General features: G+C 46.0%; 1 protein-coding gene across 1 annotated transcript in view; it reads left to right on the forward strand.

Annotated features, from left to right (window-relative positions):
• The window catches only part of CTNNBL1 (catenin beta like 1), a 155,363-nt gene that overhangs the window by 114,269 nt on the left and 21,471 nt on the right, over nt 1-19,623 (forward strand). The window contains exon 12 of the mRNA XM_042462623.1: nt 19,157-19,254. Coding sequence (XP_042318557.1) covers nt 19,157-19,254 — 98 coding nt within the window. The remainder of the gene's footprint in view (nt 1-19,156; nt 19,255-19,623) is intronic.

Below are 19,623 nucleotides of genomic sequence, written 5' to 3' on the forward strand. Positions count from 1 at the left end.
TCTGATACTGCCATGACAGCATGTAGACCAGATGGACCTGCATGCTTCTTACCTGCTGTCATAGCCATCGCATCCTCTCTGAAAGCCCCAGTCGCCGCCTATGATGTCAGCCTGGCCTTATCGGGGGTTGCCAGGTGCTCTGTTTCTGCCCTTATGGGCCATGGCAGGAGCCTTCAGAGAGGGGAGGCAGTAAGTAAGGGACACGCAGTGGCAGCAGATCCATGGCATGGTGGTGTGTGTGCATGTGAATACCTGCCCATTGCTCACCCAGGGGACTGCCCCAGGTGGAAACTGGGTCAGAATACCATGGGGTTGGCCCTTGGTAACCTGCCCGCCTATATAGGCCCTCAGATGCCACAATGGCTAAACTGAGGCTATTATACTTTGGACACATCATTGGATGACGTGTCATTGGGGGAAAGGGATAATGATTGGTAAGTTGGAAGGCAGTAGGAGAAGAAGCAGGGCCACCTTACAGAGGAATGGAGCTAATCATGGAAGCTGCGGCTGCTGCCTTCAGTTGGCAAGCCCCAAGCACGGCTGTGGAAGACCAGGTCTCTTGGAGTTTTCACATTCAGAGAGGGTTGGGTTGCCACTGGTTGAGGTTGACTGGATGGCAAAAAGCAACTGCAGTGCAGAGAAAACCTTTGGAGTTATGGCTGAAGTGAATTGCCAGCTTTCCTCTCCCCAAGTTTTAGCTCTGCCCAGTGCTGTCGGGTTTGTTTGTTTTTGGATTAGCAGTGTGTTGTAATCTTCTTGATGAAGGATTACGAAACCCATAGAAGCATAAGCCCCGCAAGCCTCCCGGGAGCTGATACGGAGTGCCACACACAGTCTATAGTGCAGCACAACATTTGGAGAGAAATGTCCTCTCCTTCACGGTTGGTCTGTACGGCTAAGGAAGGGTTAGGAAATGTGCTTGTTATTGCTATTGCTATGCATCTCAACAGCCCTTGGCACTGTTGGCTTGGCAATGGCTAGATGGTGGCAGGAACTTGGTTGCCTCAAAGCACTAATTCAGCAGATGGAGGTCTTTCAGGGCATACAAATGCCCTCCCTTCAGCAATGGATGCAAACCCAACCCAAGAATCCACCTGGGACCTCTTCCTTTAGCAGAGCATCACCTGGAGTTTCAAGTACAACTTTTTTTTTCTCCCAGGAAAGGGAAGAAAATTTGATCAAGGGATCAAGAAGCCTCTTTATCTGAAGGGGTGTCTTTGCAAAGGAAATGGAGTGAAGAAATTCCAGCTAAGCATTAAGAAGAATTTCTTGATAGTAGAATGGACTGCCTTAGAAAGCAATGGACTCTCCTTTTTTGGAGAAGTTGTTTTTTGTTGTTGTTTTGAAACAGATGCTTCTCTAGCATGAATTGTTGGATTAGATGGCCCTTCAAGCTTCCTTCCAACTCTGTGATGTTGTGAGAGCTAAACCAGTGCTTTGAAGAGCCAGGGGTTGGTGTGGGCTCTCTTGAACCCCAGTTAAAGTGTTGGATTTCAGAGAGATTGCCATGACTATACCTGCAATGGGCACCTGCTTGGTCACCATGAAGGGAGGAACCAACTGCTGTTGGTGATGACAGTGCTGTGGCAGAACCTCAGGATCTTGTCCTTTCTTGTTTCTGTGAGCAAGGCCACAGGGATCTCAGGCACCGTGTATCTTCTGAATGGACCTTAGCGACATGGGGATGGTCTTAGATCCTTAGATCCTTTTACATGTACTTTTTACATGTACTACTGTCAAGCCAAGTGTCACAGCTCTTCTGTACTTTCCTTTTCACAGACCACTGAGTGCAAGAAGGTTGTTCAGTCTCCACTTCTCAACAATTTTGTAATCAGAGATAAAGTTCAGGAGAAACAGGCTTTAACCTCGTACAGAGGAACCCTCCAATGCACACAAACAAAGCACTCTGAGGTGTTCAAGCCAACATCCTCTCTTGGGCCATTCCTGGATCACTCTGTGGAATCACAGAACCATAGAATCCTAGAATTGGAAGAGACCCCAAAGGCCATCCAATAGTCCGGCTTCCTTCTCTCATGCAGGAAGATGCCATCAAAGCACTCCAACAGATGGCCATCCGGCCAGTCTTTAAAGACCTCCAAATTAGAGAGATTCCATCACACTCGAAGCAGCATGTTCCAATCTTTCCAGAAGAGTGAACCACACTTTCCCAAGATTGTGGGACCCTTTTACTGGCTGTGTAATTTCAGGGTGAAAAGAGAACCAGCCAAGAAGGTTCCTTGACCTTGTCATGGATTGCAAGTCCTTTTAAAAAATCTCACTTTACCTACCCCTTTTTGGGTGGAGATTTGGATGAAGTTTTGACCTGGGATGTTAGTGGCCTAAATGATGGAGTGCTTCTTGTTCTACTGAGCTTCAGAGCAGATGGAGTGGGAAATCGTATTTTTATTCCTGTGGGTGAACAGTATGGAGGAGCTGAAGACAGGGATGTACACAGGGTATGAGCTGAACGTCGGTGGACCAGCCTGCTTTTTCCCTCTCCCCCTTTCCTTCTCCCTCACCATCTTGTGGGGCTGCTGAGGAAAGGACAGGCTGCTCTTGCAAAGGGTTTTTGAAATGGGGCAGGGGGCTGCATGAGAGGAAGCCCAAGGCAGAAGGTGACCTGGAGCCACAAGTGGCACGCTTCCAGGCATCCTTGACCTGCGACAGAGTTGGGCTTCTGAGCTTCCATCAGCTGCCTGTTTTAACTCTCCTTGTGACAAGTGAAGCTGACATCCTGCGATAAAATGTGTAAATTGCTTCACACCAAAACAGGCCTCTTGCTTGCAGCATCACGAACGTAATGAATCAAGGTGTCAAGTGGCTTGAAGAAAACGAATTTGCTAATTGCCTAAATACTCAGCCATGGGCTTCACATAAGGGACAATTTGGAAGCAGTCGAGGAGGAGGCAAACTGTGACCTCCTTGCTGTGTCTGTGAGCGGAAGAGGCAGCGAGGGAGGGGGAACTGGCCATGGCAGAAAGGCTAGAAAGACCACCAGCTGGGCAGTGGGCCTTGGCTGCCCCTCCAAGCCAACGCAGGTTGTGGGCGGCACAATTGGCAGCGATCATCTCCCTTATGTCTGCAGACATAGAGTGTTATTTGTGGCTTAAAATACATCTGTATAATGGCCTGGCTGGCAGACTTCTAGAAATTTTGGAGCTATCTGTGAATTGGGTTCCCTTCTGTGTATGTGCAGCAGCTTTAATTGGGGAACCCCTTAGCAGTGGGGCAATGGCCGTTTTTGCTATGCCTCACAGAGACCTCTGAAGACGATAGAGTGATCTCCTGGTGGTACCCTCTGTGCATCCAGCTGTCATAGTCTTTCATGGAAGTATCCTTAGTGGCTACTACCCAGCTTTTCTGACTCTCTCCATACTACCATAGAGTTGGAAGAGACCCCAAAGGCCATTTAATCCACCCCCATTTCTGCCATGCAGGAAGACATGCTCCAAGCCCTCCCTGTTGCAGATGACCATCCAGCCTCTGTTTGAAAACCTCTAAAGAAGGAGACTCCACCGTCCAGAAGAGATGAGGGATGGAAGGTATTTACAGATGACTACTCGAAGAAACACAGTTACGGGTATGCAACCTGCCCATCTCTTTTGTGGTTGAAAAACTGGCTTCTAAGCACTTGGGAAATCCTGCCAGAAAGTATACCACAGAGACTATGCACCAAAGAAAGATGCATGGGACCGCATGACAGGATTCATGGCCCATGAGAAGGAGTTCCCAATCTTGCCACTGTTGAAAAGTTCTAGAGGTGAATTTTCACATCCAGAAGTGTTTTGGGAAATTATTCTGTGCAGAAATAGATTTATGAAGGATTGTAAGCACAAATGCCCCACAGTTTTCACACAAGAAACACTGTTTGCAGAAATGCATTCTTGTGCAAAAACCTCATTTTTGTGCAAAGCTCATAACTATTGAATACAAAAAGTGCATTTATGAAAACTTCTTGCTCTCCCTGCAAAAATCTTGTTTTTTGTTTTGTTTTGTTTTGTTTCTGCACAAAACCCACCTTTTTTCTGGAACAAACAGACATGCATCTCTGTTGCAGAATAATTTCTAGAAACAGTTCAGGATGTGCAGAGACCAGACAATTATTCATCTTTGAAAATAATTCATCTTTGCATGTGAGGATGAAATGGTTGAAGATTTACATCTTGAGATCTAACACAGCCAGAAATGCTCCCAGAAGCCACAACCTAAGACCGCTTAATGTAGGCCAGCATTTTTCTGCTTGTGGGGGAGCAGACAGAGCATTTATTACTTTAATTACACATTTCTCCACATTTAGCCCACTGCAAGCCTTTAGGGAATAGAGAAGGAGGACGCAAATGCAAGTCAGTGCACTAGGTAAACTGCAGGCATTCCTTAAATGGTTAAGAGTTTGGCAAATAATTTCAGGTGGCTTTTGCAGAGTGGGGAAGTTACTGATATTTCGTGAGGGTAGAACCCATTTTGGAGCTTCATGTCACCTTTTACAAATCATAGTTTATTAATATTGAAGTTTAAGTGCCAGGCAAAGACTGTGATGGTGGAGGTAATGAGAGCTGAGCTATGATCCTGTTTCTTTCAGCAGCATTTACAAGGGAGATGTTCTCTTACCCAGACATCATTCTGTGGGTTAATCTGCATCCCATTAGGAAAAAGACTTTTTAACCCATCTCAACCACTGCTTTTTTAGCCACAGAGGTAAATAGTGGTGGGCACTCTCTGCCTTCTCCCAGGTTGACCTCCCATTAAAGCATGGCTCCTGCAGGTCTGTTGCCATGGTCTGGCATTGCCTTGCAGTCTCAGTAACTGGGATGTGTACAGAGATTTTCCACCCACACACACGGACGCACACGTTCTGCTCCACCCACACACAACACACACCTGTAAGTGTTTATTTCCAGGATCTGAAGATCTTTTCCACATTCTGATGCACATGTGAGTTATTAGTCATAGTTTGAGACACACATAGGTTAGCCTGAGCCAATGTTGGAGCCTTGATGGGAATCTGATATGTGACAGTAGATGTGTGACACTGGCCGCAATCATTTTGCACTACCAAGAGCCAAATCATAAGATCTAAAGGAACATGGATCAGACTGGAAGACTCTCCTTTTGTGGGGGTCTTTAAACAGAGGTTGGGTGGGCATCTTTTTTTTTTCTTTTTTGAGTGCTTTAGCTGCATACAATCTGCCCTCCATATTTGCACCTTTGACTTTCAGATACGATTATTCATGGATTTGATGAACATGTTCTCTCTAGGAATTTCTAGGTTCTCCAACATGACTCTGTGGTGAACCTCAGCCAGAGGTTGTACTGGAGGATCTCTCTAGAAGTTCCTAGAGAGAATACTTCTTTAACTTCTCTAGGCATTTGTAGGTCCTCCGGTACAATTCTATGGTCAACGTCTGGCACATGTTGAACATAAGAGTCGTGCTGTGGGACCCACAGATTCCTACAGAGGTTGTCTGTCAGGTTAAAAAAATGTTTTTGTTATTTGCATTTTTTCCACTTTCACGGGGGTCCTGTGCTCCTAAGCCCAGCGAATGTGGAGGGTACACTGTATTCCTCATAGTAGGATGAGGTTGGATTAGATAGTCCTTAAGGTTCCCTTCCAGCTCTAAGATTAGAGGATTGTAGGTTTGGCTTGCAAGGGTCCATTCTGGCAAAGTGGTCGGAGCAGGTCTACAAAGTGAACTGCAAAGCTCTCCTTCCTCCCTGACAAACAGTGGCACAATGAGAAAGGCGGCAATGCATGGATTGGAATGGAGGGCACGAAGGCCGCTTCTCCTCGCAGCTCCTCATTTGAAATCAAACCAAGGTCTGGCCGGGTCTTCAGGCGGCTCCTGTTGCTTTATTCCACCTTGTTAACGAGAAATCTCTCTTGCTCCTTCAGTCCCTCCTTTCCCAGATCCTCTTCGTCTCACTATTTTTATCTCTGTCTGCTTCAAAAAAGTGGAAGCAGTGCAGTCTCTCTCTCTCACACACACACACACCATCCTTTTGTGGTGCAATGTTGGGTTGTTGTTTTTCCTGGTGTTAGTTCTTCCTAATTTCCTGGAGCCAGCATCAATATTCTGCAGGAGTGCATGCCTGCTTCCCCTCTCCTCCCGCCTGCCAGCTCCCCGCTTTCTCCCCTGCTAGGCAGATGTCCATTAGAAAGTAATGTAAATTGGGGGGTGGGTTGGAGGGGTGGGTGGGTTGGGGTGGGTGGGAGATGGAAGGAAAAATAACAACAAAAGCAAAGGATTTGACAGGACCGCCTGCTGCAGCAGCTGCCAGCTTGTGCGCACCAGCCTCAGAATAGATTAATCTGTATTCTGGCACGCCACTGCCAAAGTCGAGATCAATCTAATTAGGATATTTTAAACACTGCCTGCATCCCAAGTCTTCCAGGGCTCCTTGTTGCTGGAAACCGGTCTGAGAATGATCCCTGACCATGGAGACAGGATCAGGGCCTGCAACAGCGGCTGGATCTCTTGGCCCCTGCCCTGTCTGGATGCAGCAGCTAAAAGAGCCAGTGCGGTTGTAGTCTGCATCAATAGATGTATAGTGTCTAGATCGAGGGAAGTCATAGTGCCACTCTTTTCTGCTCTGGTCAGGACTTATCTGGAACAATCCTGCAACCAGTTCTGGGCAACACAATTCAAAAATGATGTTGGCAAATTGGAACGTGACCAAAGGAGGGCAACCAAAATGATGAAGGGTCTAGAAACCATGCCTTATGAGGAGAGACTTATGGAGCTGGGGGTGTTTAGCCTAGGGAAGAGATGGTTAAGAGGTGATATGATAGCCTTGTTCAAATATTTCAAGGGATGTCATATTGTGGATGGAGCAAGTTTGTTTTCTGTTGCATTGGCAGAGGAGGGTTGGACTGGATGCCCCTTGGGGTCACTTCTAATTCTAGGATGCTTTTGTGTCGAGCTAGAAAGTGTCCAGAGGAGTCTGGCCAAAATGGTGAAAGGTCTGGGGGCCATCAAGTCCTATGAGGAGCAGCTTAGGGAGCTGGCTATTTATCCCAGGGAAGACTTGAATGGTGTCTTCCTGCATGACAGGATGGGGTTAGAATGGATAGCCCTTGAGGTCTCTTCCAGCTGTATGATTCTATGAATCTGGCCCCAAACCTTGAGCTTGGGTGCTGGTCTTCCATGCAGCATTGTAGCTGGGAGGGTAGGAGGGCCAGAGGTCTTCCTTTTCCAGGACATATCCTACATTTCAAGCTTCTGTCCAGGAGGAGTTCCAAATTGTCCTCCATTTTGAGCATGGCTAAAGAAGCCCGTTGAGTAGCGCCAGATGTTAGGCCATGGACTGCTTGAGGACACAATGCAAATGTTGAAAGGTGGTTTTTTTTGTTTAATTAAAAAAATGGGCAATGAAAGAATGATTTAAATGTAGATTCAGTCAAGGATTTATGTGGTAACATACACTATAGCATTTATCTTGCTCACAGTTCTATAATGTTGTTGTTGTTGTTGTTGTGTGTAACTTCAGTAGTTTTCAAACTTGCAGAGACCATCTGTCAGGAGGCTTTGATTGAGAGTTCTGTGGTGGCAGAAGGGGGTTGGACTGGATCAGGCCCTTGCAGTCTCTTCCAACTCTATGATTCCATGACCCTCAGGTGAGCCTGTCATGGGGTTTTCAGAGAGGGCTTGCCATTGCCCTCCTCTGAGGCTGAGAGAGCATGACTTGCCCAGGGGTTACATGGTGGAGTGGAGAATCAAATCCTGGTCTCCAGAGTTCTAGTCCGACATTCAAACCACTGCACCATGATCTTCATAAGTATATTGCAAGCCAAAGATAAGTTCATAAGAAAAAATACAGTTGAGTACAAAACATACAGTATATGTCATATAGCTGTTAAATAAACCATAGGAAATGAATTTGTATCCATACTAGTGTTTTAGCTTTTGTAATATACTAATTTTCCACAGAATGCTAAGCTTGGGCTGTGCAAAAATGATTGCCTGCCAACACCTCTCTTATGCCAAGCTAAAAGTGCCTGGGTGCCATGGGAAACACCCCGATGTTTTGGTTTGGTTACCCCCTGCAGAAGCACATTCCCCGCATCTTGCTTTCTTTCACATAGCACCCAGCGCTCTATTGTCAAGCAACCAGTGCTCAACAACTTGTCTAGCAGGGGGTCCGGCAGAGCCTGAGGTGTCCTGCCCTCCTCCCAGCATGGAATGGACATATGGGGGTGGGGGGTGCAGCATGGGATACTTTTCTCCCGTTCTCAGCCAAAAGCCAAAGTGATTAGAAAGAAACTCCAGTTGCAAGTGCTTCCATTCTCAAGGTGAGTTTGGCTTGTGGAGGTTTTTGTTGCTTCAAGGGATGTTAAAACCTCATCTGTAACTCCACTGTGCTTTCAGCCCCCACACCATTACAGCCTTGTGAATCCACTTTCCCTGCTAAGGGTCCATCCTCTGTTTTCTGGGATTTGCAGTTTGGTGAGGCATGATAGCGCCGCAGCTGGTGAATTCTAAATACTCCCTGCCCTAAATTACCAATCCAGGATTTATAGCAATAGCAAGTACATTTCTATACTGCTTATCAGGCACTTAAGCAGTCTCTAAGCGGTTTACAAAGTGTAAGATAATTGCCCCCAACAATCTGGGTATTCATTTTTAGCACCTCCTGGAAGGATGCAAGCCTGGGTCGAGCTGAACCCTTTCACGGTACTGAACTCGAAACGTATGGTTTGTGAGTAAGTGGCTGTAGTATAGGCATTTAACCACTGCGCCTCCAGGACCCTGCGCCACCAGGATTTCAATGAGCAAAGCCTTGGCATAGAAGTGGAACCCGTGGCTATAATTGTGTAGCGTGAAAAGGTCCCAGGAGGAGCAATTGACTTTTGGGGGGGGCGTGTGGTGTGTGTGTGGTTTGCAAAGGATGTCGGTGGGCACACCTCAAGCTATGCTTTGATTGAGAGTTCCTGCATGGGCAAGGGAGTGCCTTGTGACTCTTCCTATCTATGATTCATGATTCTGTGTTCCTTTACTTAAACAGAAGGTATTGTTGTGCTGTTTCTTTTTTGGGTGGAGGGAGGCTTTTTAATATAATTAATTAGTTTTAAATAGCAAAACTCATACCGTTTTTGACGCAACATAACATTTAAAAACCATTTCCCCACTCTTATCTAAAAACCTCCTGCAAACTAACAAAAAGCCCCCTACCCCCAACAGCTCTTAATATTAAATACAACACACCTATATCAAATAACCAACAAAAACATCACACAAACCAGTGAAACATAACTAACCCTAACCAATAATAAATGACTTCCCATTTTAAAGCTCAATGGTTGTGGGGTTGCCTATTGCCAATGCTGGCGCGGCTCCGGTTGTGCGTTTTCCCACCTCCCCTCAGCCAAGAGGGGTCCCATGGGTCATACTTTCCCCATTCCTGCCACCCCTTCTTTGAGGAGAGTTTTGGAGTTTGGACTTGACTAAGGGCACATCCATCCAGACACACTGTGCCCAGAATTTTGTTCCTCCTCTTTCCCGTTTTATACTGGTTAAATTAAATGGATCTGGGGAATGGTATAAAAAGTCCTCTCACTGCACCAGCAGCTGACCGGAACCATTCGGGAGTGAACAAAGCAGGCATGGCTCTCCACATTGCATATCAGAAAGGAGCAAAATCTGGGGATTTTCTGGCCCCTATAGTTTGGAGCTGAGTGCAGACCTGTCCCAGACTGCAAGAGAGGGAGTCGGGTCCCTTCGCAAGGAAAGGTCCTTTGGTGTCTTTTCTTTATATCTCAGTAGTTTGCAAATCTTTGCTTTTTTTTTATGTTGTCCCTGCTCAATGTGTGTCTGTGTGTTTGAAATACAGCTCCTTTTGCTCTTGTTCTTGAGGTACAGAAGTTAATTTTCAGTTCCGCCCGACCTCCAACACAGCTTCGGAGAAGTTAATAATTCATCCTTTCTTTCTCCAGCTACAAGAAGAAACTCACAGGATTCTTGGGACTGCTAAAAAAAAATAGGGCTGGGGAGGGTGATTCCCTATCCTCACTTACATTCTTTATGATAACAGAGAGTGCTGGTTTGTTTGTTGTGTGGCATTTCAGAGGAAGGAAACTGGCAAAAACCTCCAAGTACTCCTTCCCTAACAAAACGATGGAATTCATGGGTTGCCATAAGTCAACAGATTACTTGAAGGCACATATTGTCTATATAGAGAATTTTATTTTATATAATATATAAAATCATAGAATCAAAAGTGGGAGAGACCCCAAGGGTCACCTCCGTCCAACCCCCTTCTTGCATGCAGAAACCTCAATCAAAGCAACCCCATCAGATGGCCATCCGCCTCTGCTTGTAAAGACCTCCAAAGAAGGAGACCCTCATCATCCTCCATGAGATTGTGTTTCCACTGTCAAAGCTTCTTACTGTCAGGAAAATCCTCCTAATGTTGAGGTGGAATCTCTTTTCCTGGAGCTTGCATCCATGCGCCATTGGGTCCTGTTTCCTGGAGCAGCAGAAAACAAGCTTGCTCCTTCTCAATATGACATCCCTTTGAAGTATTTAAACAGAGCTATCATATCACCTCTTAACCTTCTCTTCTAAAGGCTCTTCTCCATGGTTTCCAGACCCTTCACCATTTTAGTCGCCCTCCTTGGGACACGCTCCTTTTTGAATTGTTTTGCCCAGAACTGGACACAGTGTTATTTCAGGTGAGGCTGACCAAAGCAGAATAGATTGGCACTATGACTTACCTTGATCTAGACACTATACTTCTATTGAACACGCCTAGAATCGCATTGGCCTTTTTAGCTGCCGCATCACACTGTTGACTCATGTTCAACTGTGGTCTCTAGGACTCCTAGATCCGTTCCTTAAGCCAGGTGGTCCCCCATCCTATAGCTAGGCTTTTCATTTGTCCACCCTAAGTGCAGTACTACATTTCTCCTCGTGTTGAATTTCACTCTGTGCAATCAGGATGTAGTCAAGATTTTGGGAAGGGGTGGGTCCAGACTAAGTGCCACCATTATAATGGGGGTTGGGTGCAGCGGCACACACCATCATTTTTTCTAAGGAAGGGGGGGTCTGGACCCCAAGGCTCCCCCCCCCCCCGAACACGTCCCTGAGGCAATGCTGGAAACTTTGGGACTAAAAAGAATTTCATGATGAGGAAGAATTCTTATGGGAGGGAATGCTTTCATTTTAAATTCTCCCTGTCATGCATGCTTGGCGCCCAGCCCAGTTCAAACTATTGGGTTGGACAGGTTGCATTGATGTCGTCTCTCGTGTCCTCTCCCTCTTCCTCTCGTTCCTCCCGAATGATGGAGGCCCTGAGCATCCCATCACTGATAACAGGTTTACCGCCTCTTTTCTTTCTGCCAGTGGCTCCCCCCCCCCCCCCCCCCCCCGCCTTGGGCATGAAAAATGGGCACTCCTTGGGCTAAAATCCGTGAGAGGGAGCGACATTTATTAGCAGCTAATGAAACTTGTGGCACATGCCACAACAACCTCAGCTCTTCTCGTTTTTCCATAATGAAGCATGTGGCCAAAGGAGGGGCTAAGGATGCAAGGAAGGGGCTCTTGCCCGTCACGGGGTCTCAGCCACTTCTTTGCAGAGGCCCTTTGGCCTCCGATGCCCTGGGGCACAGTGGGTAAATCCTGTACTGCAGCCATTCACTCGAAACACAAGGTTGCGAGTTCAAGACCAGCAAAAGGGCCCAAGCTCGACTCAGGCTTGCATCCTTCTGAGGTCGCTAAAATGAGAACCCAGACTGTTTGGGGGCAAATAGCTACTTGCTAATTAGCTTACTGCTGTTCACGCTATGACTTGGAAAGCGTATAAATAAAACAAATTAATTATTATTATTCCCTTGGCAGACCCCATCCACATGTGTGCATGCGGGGGTGGTGTCTGTGCAATTGAATGGAGCTTCTTGTGGCCCCAGGGCTCAAGCATGCTGTGGATGCCTCCACGTTAATCTGTTCTCGACAGCGACGAGAGATGATCCCTCTCCGCAGTATATTGCCTCTCTGAGAAATAACAAACGCTGGCACCCTTTCCACTCCCAGGAGGCAGCAGAGGCAAAATTGTGGCCCTTCTGCCCTCATCCATCTTAATCAGCCAGATTGGCAGCCTGGAAAGCTGGAACTGCCATTTGAGGTCTCTTCCTGTCCGGAAAGTAGCTGTCCGTCTGTGTGTCTCTGGCTGTCTCTCCCTCTCTTTCCTGGGCTCAGCTCACTTCTTTGGACCCGGCTCCCTGAGCAGAATAGAGCAGAACTGCAGATCCTGGACACAGTGGGCAGGATCAGGGCACAGTGCCCCCTTGTGCTGGAAGGTTGACTCATGTTGACCTTCTTCTAAGTCTTCCATCTCCATCTCAGCTTACCAACATTAGATTCTAGTAGTTCTGGGAGAGACAGAAGCCCTTAGATTGATTGGAGAGGGAATTGTGTGTCTCTCTGGCGTTGTAGCACTGCAGCTCAGCAGCCCCCCCCCCCCCCACATGCATAGCCAATGGTGAGGAAGGAGGCCGGACCTGCAGTCCATCAATGCCTGGGAACGTCATGGTTCCAACCCTGCCTAAGACAACGCCATCCATCAATAATTTAGGTATGCCCCTTTTTTCCACCACAAGTGAAATCACAGCTGCTTACAGATAAAAGAGGTCAGCAAAACCATATGTGGCTAAAACATACTTTGTTGTTCTTACTGCCTTCAAGCTGATCTTTGTTAGAATTTTTTTTGGGGGGGTATTGTGGCCAGAAAAGTTTAGCAGCGCAGCAGCAGCACCAACAGCAACAAGCATGTACTCCAACAGATATTTGGTTAAAATCTACAGGACTGAGCTTCAGGATACATTGGGAGGTAAAAAGAAGCACTTATTGCTACATCAGGGCCTTTACAGACAGCCAAAATAAAGCGCTTCGAGTCACAGTGGAGGTATGTGTTTCAAGATGCATGCGTCCTAAGAGTCCAGAAGTCGCACCAACCACACTCAGCCTTAAGGACTGGAGCTGCTTTGGTGTGGCTTTCTGACCTTGGATGCATGCATCATTGAAACATAATCTCCACTGTGACTCGAAGCAGCTTTAATTTTGGCTGTCTGTAACAGGCCAGGTTCATAAAAAATAACTATGGAGTAGAAAAATGAAACTTGGTAGAAGAGTGTGACTCTCTGTGTGGTAAGTAAGAAGTAAAAAGCACTTTAGCAGCATAACCTGGTTTCTGCTTTCATGCTTAGAGAGCAAAAGGAGGAAGAGGACCAAAAAAAACTCAACAGGGTTTCAGAGAAGAGTCTCCAGACAATTTTGATCTCTTTCTTTGATAAAATGACCAGCTTGGAAGATGAAGGAATGCGGTGGATGTAGTATATCTTGATTTCAGTGAAGGCCTTTGACAAAGTTCCCCATGACAATCGTGCAAACAAGCTTTGTAAATGTGGGCTAAGACAAGGCAACTGTTACATGGTTTTGGAATGGTTGACTGACCGAACCCAAAGGCTGCTCAACAAAGGCTCCTTTTCATCCGGAGAAGAAGTGACCATGGGTCGCCAGTGGGGCCTGCTCTGAGGGCCAGTGCTATTGAACATCTTTACAATGACTTGATGACAGAATGGGGAGCAACTTACAAATTTGCAGATGACACCAATAGGAGGAGTAGCTAATGTTAAAATATATTTCTAATTGTATTGAAATGTTCAGAGTGTCAATAGTTAACTAAGGTTTAAAATGTTTCCTGTTGAAGCCAGAAAGCTAGGCCTGGAAGATCAAGTCTTCAAGGACATGTGCTGAGACATAAATATAAACAATTGTTATTGTTATGCTTGTTGTAGAGGTGACTCAGAGAAAGAGGTGTGTCCAACTTGGTGGGAAGTTGATCTGTGGAGAGAACAAGACTGATGTCACATTCAAGCTTCTAGCATGGACTCTGAAGAGAATAGATTGTTAGTAGCCGCCTGGGAAAGTGTAAATAGCACAAAGTCAATAAACCCTCATTTGAGTGAAAATCTGTGTAGAAGTTAAACTTTTGATATTGAGTAGCTGAGAAGACTGCATCTGTTCCAGTTGGTAACAGTTCAGAACCACCGATAACAAGAGACATCAGCCATCCCAAGGATCTTTTTCTCTAACAGCTAATACCCCAGAGGACAGGATCAAAATTCAACATGACCTGAATAGACTAGAAATCTGGGCCAAAACTAGCAAAATGTAAGGTACTGCACTTAGGGCAGAAAAATAAAATGCACAAATATAGGATTATGGGGGACACCTGGCTGAATGAAACTACGTGTGAAAGGGATCTAGGAATCCAAGTAGACCACAAGTTGAACATGAGTCAAGAGTGTGATGCAGCAGCTAAAAAGGCCAATGCAATTTTAGGCTGCATCAATAAAAGTACAGTGTCTAGATCAAGTAATAGGCCCACCGTATTCTGCTTGGTCAGGCCGCCCCCCTGGAAAATCCTGTGTCCAGTTTTGGGCTCCACAATTAAAAAAGGACATTGAGAACTGAGCCATGTGTCCAAAGGAGGGCGACTAAATGATGAAGGTCCTGGAAACATGAAGCCACCCTAATGAGAACAGCTTTTAGTGAAAACTCCGCTGAATGTTTCCATCCTAGAAGAAAAAAAGAAGAGAAGCTTAAGAGGTGATATGATAGCCCTGTTTAAATACTTGGAGGGATGTCATATTGAGGAGGGAGCAAACTTGTTTTCTGCTGCTCCAGAGCATAGGACCTGGAGCAATGGATGTAAGCTCCAGGAAAAGAGATTCCAGCTCAGCATTAGGAGGAACTTCCTGAGAGTAAGGGCTGTTCGACAGTGGAACAAACTCCTTCCTTGGAGTTTAGTGGAGTCTCCTTCTTTGGAGGTCTTTAAACAGAGGCTGGATGGCCATCTGTCAATGGGGATGCTTTGATTTGGGTTTCCTGCATGGCAGAATGAGGTTGGACTGGATCAGGGCCCCTGTGGTCTCTTCCAACTCTATGATTCTATGACTCTATGATTCTAAGAGTAAAGGGCAAGAAACTTGACCCCCAGAAAAGGGAGGGCTATGAGAAGTGACCTCTTCACAAAAACGCTGACCAAATAACCATAGAGATAGACATCAATGTTTCTGCTAGAAGATACCCCCCTTCTCAAGGAAAGAAAACATAGATCTCCAAAACAAGCCCTTCTCACCAATGCTTGTCTTCATCTGACAAGATTCATCTTATTTCTCAGGAACTGACATTTATCTCTAGTAGAGGCTTGGTAAAGACATCTGCAGGCATCTCCTTTGATGTAGAACATTCACGTGGCACTTCTGCCCTCGCAATGTAGGAAAAACGTAGAGGTGGCAGTCCTCTATTTGCTTGAGATGAGCGCCTGAGCTCTGGTTCTGGAACCAGTCTGCTTCCTTACTGACATCCAGTTCCAAACCTGGCTCTGTTTGCTCATTCTCCCCTTATGTTTGTGTGCTCCCTTCTTCCTCTTTAAATCTAGACCAGTATTTCAGTAGTTGGTCTACATCTTTTGTCTCTGTCTGTGTGTACTCTGTTGTTGCACATGCCATGCCTGGTTTTTCACTTTCATCAAATACACAACACTTCTTGCTGTGATTTTTACAGTTTTTGGGTTCAGGATTCTATATCCTGTACTTTCAGCCTCGCACTCCACCATTATGCCTTCTTCCACTTTGTCATTTGGACCTTCTCTCTTGTGGGACATGAGCATAAGCTAATGAACCAAAAATCTCTCATATGGTCCGTACTTGGCTTTCTGTCGTGCCATAGTTCGAATGGGGTTTTATTGTTTGCTTTCATTGGCAATCGGTTTTGCGGCCATCGAGACATCTCCAAGCCCCCCTGTCCTCAGCTGCTCTGCTCAGGCCTGTGGCCTCCTTGACTGAACCCATCCATCTGGTATGTGGCCTTGCTCTCTTCTTACTGCCCTTTACCTTTCCAAGCACCATTGTCTTCACTAGTGAATTGTGCCTTCCCATTATGTGGCCAAAGTAGGACAGCCTCAGTTTCATCATCTTGGCTTTCAGGCTTGGTCTTTTCCAGAACCAATTTCTTTGTCTTCCTGGCCATCCATGGGATCCTCAGCACTCTTCCCCAGCACATCTTGAATGAATTTATTTCTTTCTATCAGCTTCCTTCACTGTCCAGCTCTCATATCCATACATGGTGATGGGCAATACTATGGTTTGGATGCTCCTGACTTTAGTGTTCAGTCTTATACCTTTGCACTTAAAGATCTTGTCTAGTTCTTTCATAGCTGCCCTTCCCACTCTTGCTCTTCTTCTAAATTCTTCTATTTCAATCTCCTTGTCATCTGGGTTGCATTTATGTAAATCCTCTGTGGTCATTATTTTTGTTTTCTTAATGTTCAGCATAACTCTATTTTGGCACTTTTTTCTTTGTCTTTCCCCAGCAGTTGTTACAAGTCTTTGATTTCTGCTAGTATCATGGTGTCATCTGCATATCTTAGAATGCTGATACTCCTTTCTCCGATCTTTAGTCCTCCTTCCTCCAAGTTTATGGCCAGATATTTTTTGAAGACCCTTGGATTGAGAACAGAGCTGAGCTGCTTTTGTCTGTGGTACAAATAGGTAGAAAGACATCCAAAAGAGCTAAAGGAACACCAGTGTTTTCCCTTCTCACCCCACATCACTCCAAAGGTCATCTCCTCAGAGCCTCCCTTGGAGTCTCCCATCCTCAGGTGTGAGGCAAGAGGCTTCATGGGAGGTATGTTCTGGGAGGATAGTGTTCCACCTGTAGCATTCTCTTCTCATTGAATTCAAAGACTTAACCATTTTAGTCTGGAAATCATTATGCAAAGGGATCTTGCAGCACCTTTGAGACTAACTGAAGGATACCTGGCTAAATGAAACTACATGTCAAAGGGACATAGTAGTCCAAGTAGACCAAAGTTGAACATGAGTCAACAGTGCAATGCAGCAGCTAAAAAGAAAGTATAGCGTCTAGATCAAGGGAAGTCATAGTGTCACTCTATTCTGCTCTGATCAGGCCCCACCTGGAATAATCCTATGTCCAGTTCTGGGCATCAAAATTCAAAAAGGATGTTGAGAAACTGGAGTGTGTTCAAAGGAGGGCGACTAAAATGGTGAAGGGTCTGAAAACCATGAAGCCTTCTGAGGAGAGACTTAGGGAGCTGGAGATGTTTAACCTGGAGAAGAGAAGGTTAAGAGGTGATATGATAGCCCTATTTAAATATTTGAAGGGTTGTCATATTGAGGAGGGAGCAAGCTTGTTTTCTGCTGCTCCAGAGACTAGGACCCAGAGCAATGGATGCAAGCTCCAGGAAAAGAGATTCCAGCTCAACATTAGGAGGAACCTCCTGACAAGAAAGGGCTGTTCAACAGTGGAACACACTCCCTTTGAGTGTAGTGGAGTCTCCTTCCTTGGAGGTGTTTAAACAGAGGCTGGATGGCCATCTGTCAGGATGCTTTGATTGAGATTTCCTGCATGTCAGAATGGGGCTGGACTGGATGGTCCTTGCCGTCTCTTCCAACTCTACAATTCTATGATTCTATAGAAGCTGGCAGTGTGAGCTTTCATAGACTTGAGCCTCCTTCCTCAGATGCATTTGGTGAAGTGGAAAGCCCAGGGACAGACCCGTATAAGCAGTCTCTGTGTGGGAATGTCCATAGGAATGCAAAACTTTGTGGGTGTGAAGATGAGGTGACCAGTTCAGTTTCATTGGGGGGCAAGGCAAGGATGTTGCCTAAAGCCAAAGTTAATAGATAACCATATGAATGAGTATAGGGATGTGGTGTGGCCATGTCATCACATCTGCTTTTTGGCTCCCACACTACATCCCAATACTCATTCATATGGTTGTCTATTACCTTGGTTTGGGGCACCATCCTTCCTCCTGCCTTGTCCCCCAATGACTATTGTTAAAACTGAACTTGTCACCTCATCTACGCACCCACCAAGTTTTACATTGCTATGGACGTTCTCACACACAGACTGATATATAGGTTTGTCCCTGGGCTTTCCACTGCACCAAATGCATTGGTGGAAGGAGACTCAAGCCTACGAAACCTCATGCTACCAATTTCTCTCTTTCAATTAGTCTCAAAGCTGCTACAAGATCTCTCTTCCCATTGAGGCTTCCTTTTGCCTTGCTTTCCCAGTGCAGCAAATAACTTAATCGATTTGCTTTAGTTACTGGCCATCTTTTTTGGTTCCGAAGTTTGCAGGAGATATATATCTCATGCCACAATGTTTAAAAAAATGTCAGGCCATACATACACACACACGGCCTGACATTTTTTAAACATTGTGGCATGAGGTGTCCTTGGAGGCCTGGGGGATTGGGGTCACATTTGGGCCAGTGACTACTCTTTCCCTACCCTTCCAGTAAACAGAGACTATTTTCATATCCCTGAATTTTTGGTACCCATCTCAACTTTTGTACAGTAATGGTTATTTTGTATTTTAAACTATGCTGCTCTCTTGTAACAGTTGAACTTTCAGTGCTTAAGGCACCTTGAGAACATATCTTCTAAAAAGCAGCATTATTTTGTTTTAAGAAATAAAATAATGTTTTCACTTAAATCCTTGGACCTACGACTCCACAGCCAAGGATGAAGGAGAAGACTCTGTTCCAAAAGCTGTTGGCCTGACTGGCAGCCAAGCCTGGGGTCATGCAGGGAGGCAGAAGAACAAAACTCCCCGCAACACGTTTCTTCCTCCTCCTCTGCTTCCACGACTCAAGCAGCAGCGAACTTGACCTGTCAGCAGAATCCAAGAGAGGCTGCAGAGCAGGCAAAAAAGCTCATTATTTTTGCACTGCTTTTGTGTCTAAACTTCATGCTCGGCACAAAGGCCCTTCTGTGAATAGAGCTGAGCAGCCGCCTTGCAGAACCCACTCCTGCTGGAGCTAAATAAAAGTTTCAGTGTCAGGAGACCCTCTTTCCAGTACAGATTTCCCCCACCACCACCACCACCACCACCATCACCATATCCCAATAGTGGATACTTTGCTTTATGACTTGGGGAGGTAGAGAGGCACCTCTAGAAGGGGGGAGATGGTAGCTGGTGAGTCAGTCCTCATTCAGAAGTGGGAATGACCCTGTGATCTTTGCAAGGATGGGAAAGAAACCCTGTGCTTGCACATATGTTTGTCTTTGTGTGTTGAGAGATTGCAGCTCCCTAACTCAAGTCTCTCTCTTTCTCTCTCTGTCCTGCAGAACATGTCTGCTCCATCTTGGCCTCCCTGCTGAGGAACCTGCGGGGTCAGCAGAGGACTCGGCTGCTCAATAAATTCACGGAGAACGACAGCGAAAAGGTGAGAGAGGGTGGGCTGGCCAGGAATGGGTGGTTTTGGTGGGGAACCTTGGCCCTCTTGGCTTCTGAGTGGAGCACTGCTGCAGTGGAAGGTCCAGATGAGACATGTGCCCATGAACACAGACACATTTTCCACTAATGAATGGGGCACAATCCTCCTGGCGCTTCTCCTGCTCAGGCCTCCATCGTGACCTTTGTCGCCCACGGTGGGGCTAGTTGTCACCTTAATACGGGGTGAGGGAGGTGTAGCCCATGGGCCTTTTTTCATAGCACCAAATGCCCTATATGGCTCATAGGGGACAATTTTAAATTTTCTGGGTCATTTTAAGCCACAAAGAGGCTTTTTTTTTCCCAATGGAAAGTGGCCTGG

The sequence above is a fragment of the Sceloporus undulatus genome, chromosome 4 (genome assembly GCF_019175285.1).
Source record: "Sceloporus undulatus isolate JIND9_A2432 ecotype Alabama chromosome 4, SceUnd_v1.1, whole genome shotgun sequence".
Classification (NCBI taxonomy): domain Eukaryota; kingdom Metazoa; phylum Chordata; class Lepidosauria; order Squamata; family Phrynosomatidae; genus Sceloporus; species Sceloporus undulatus.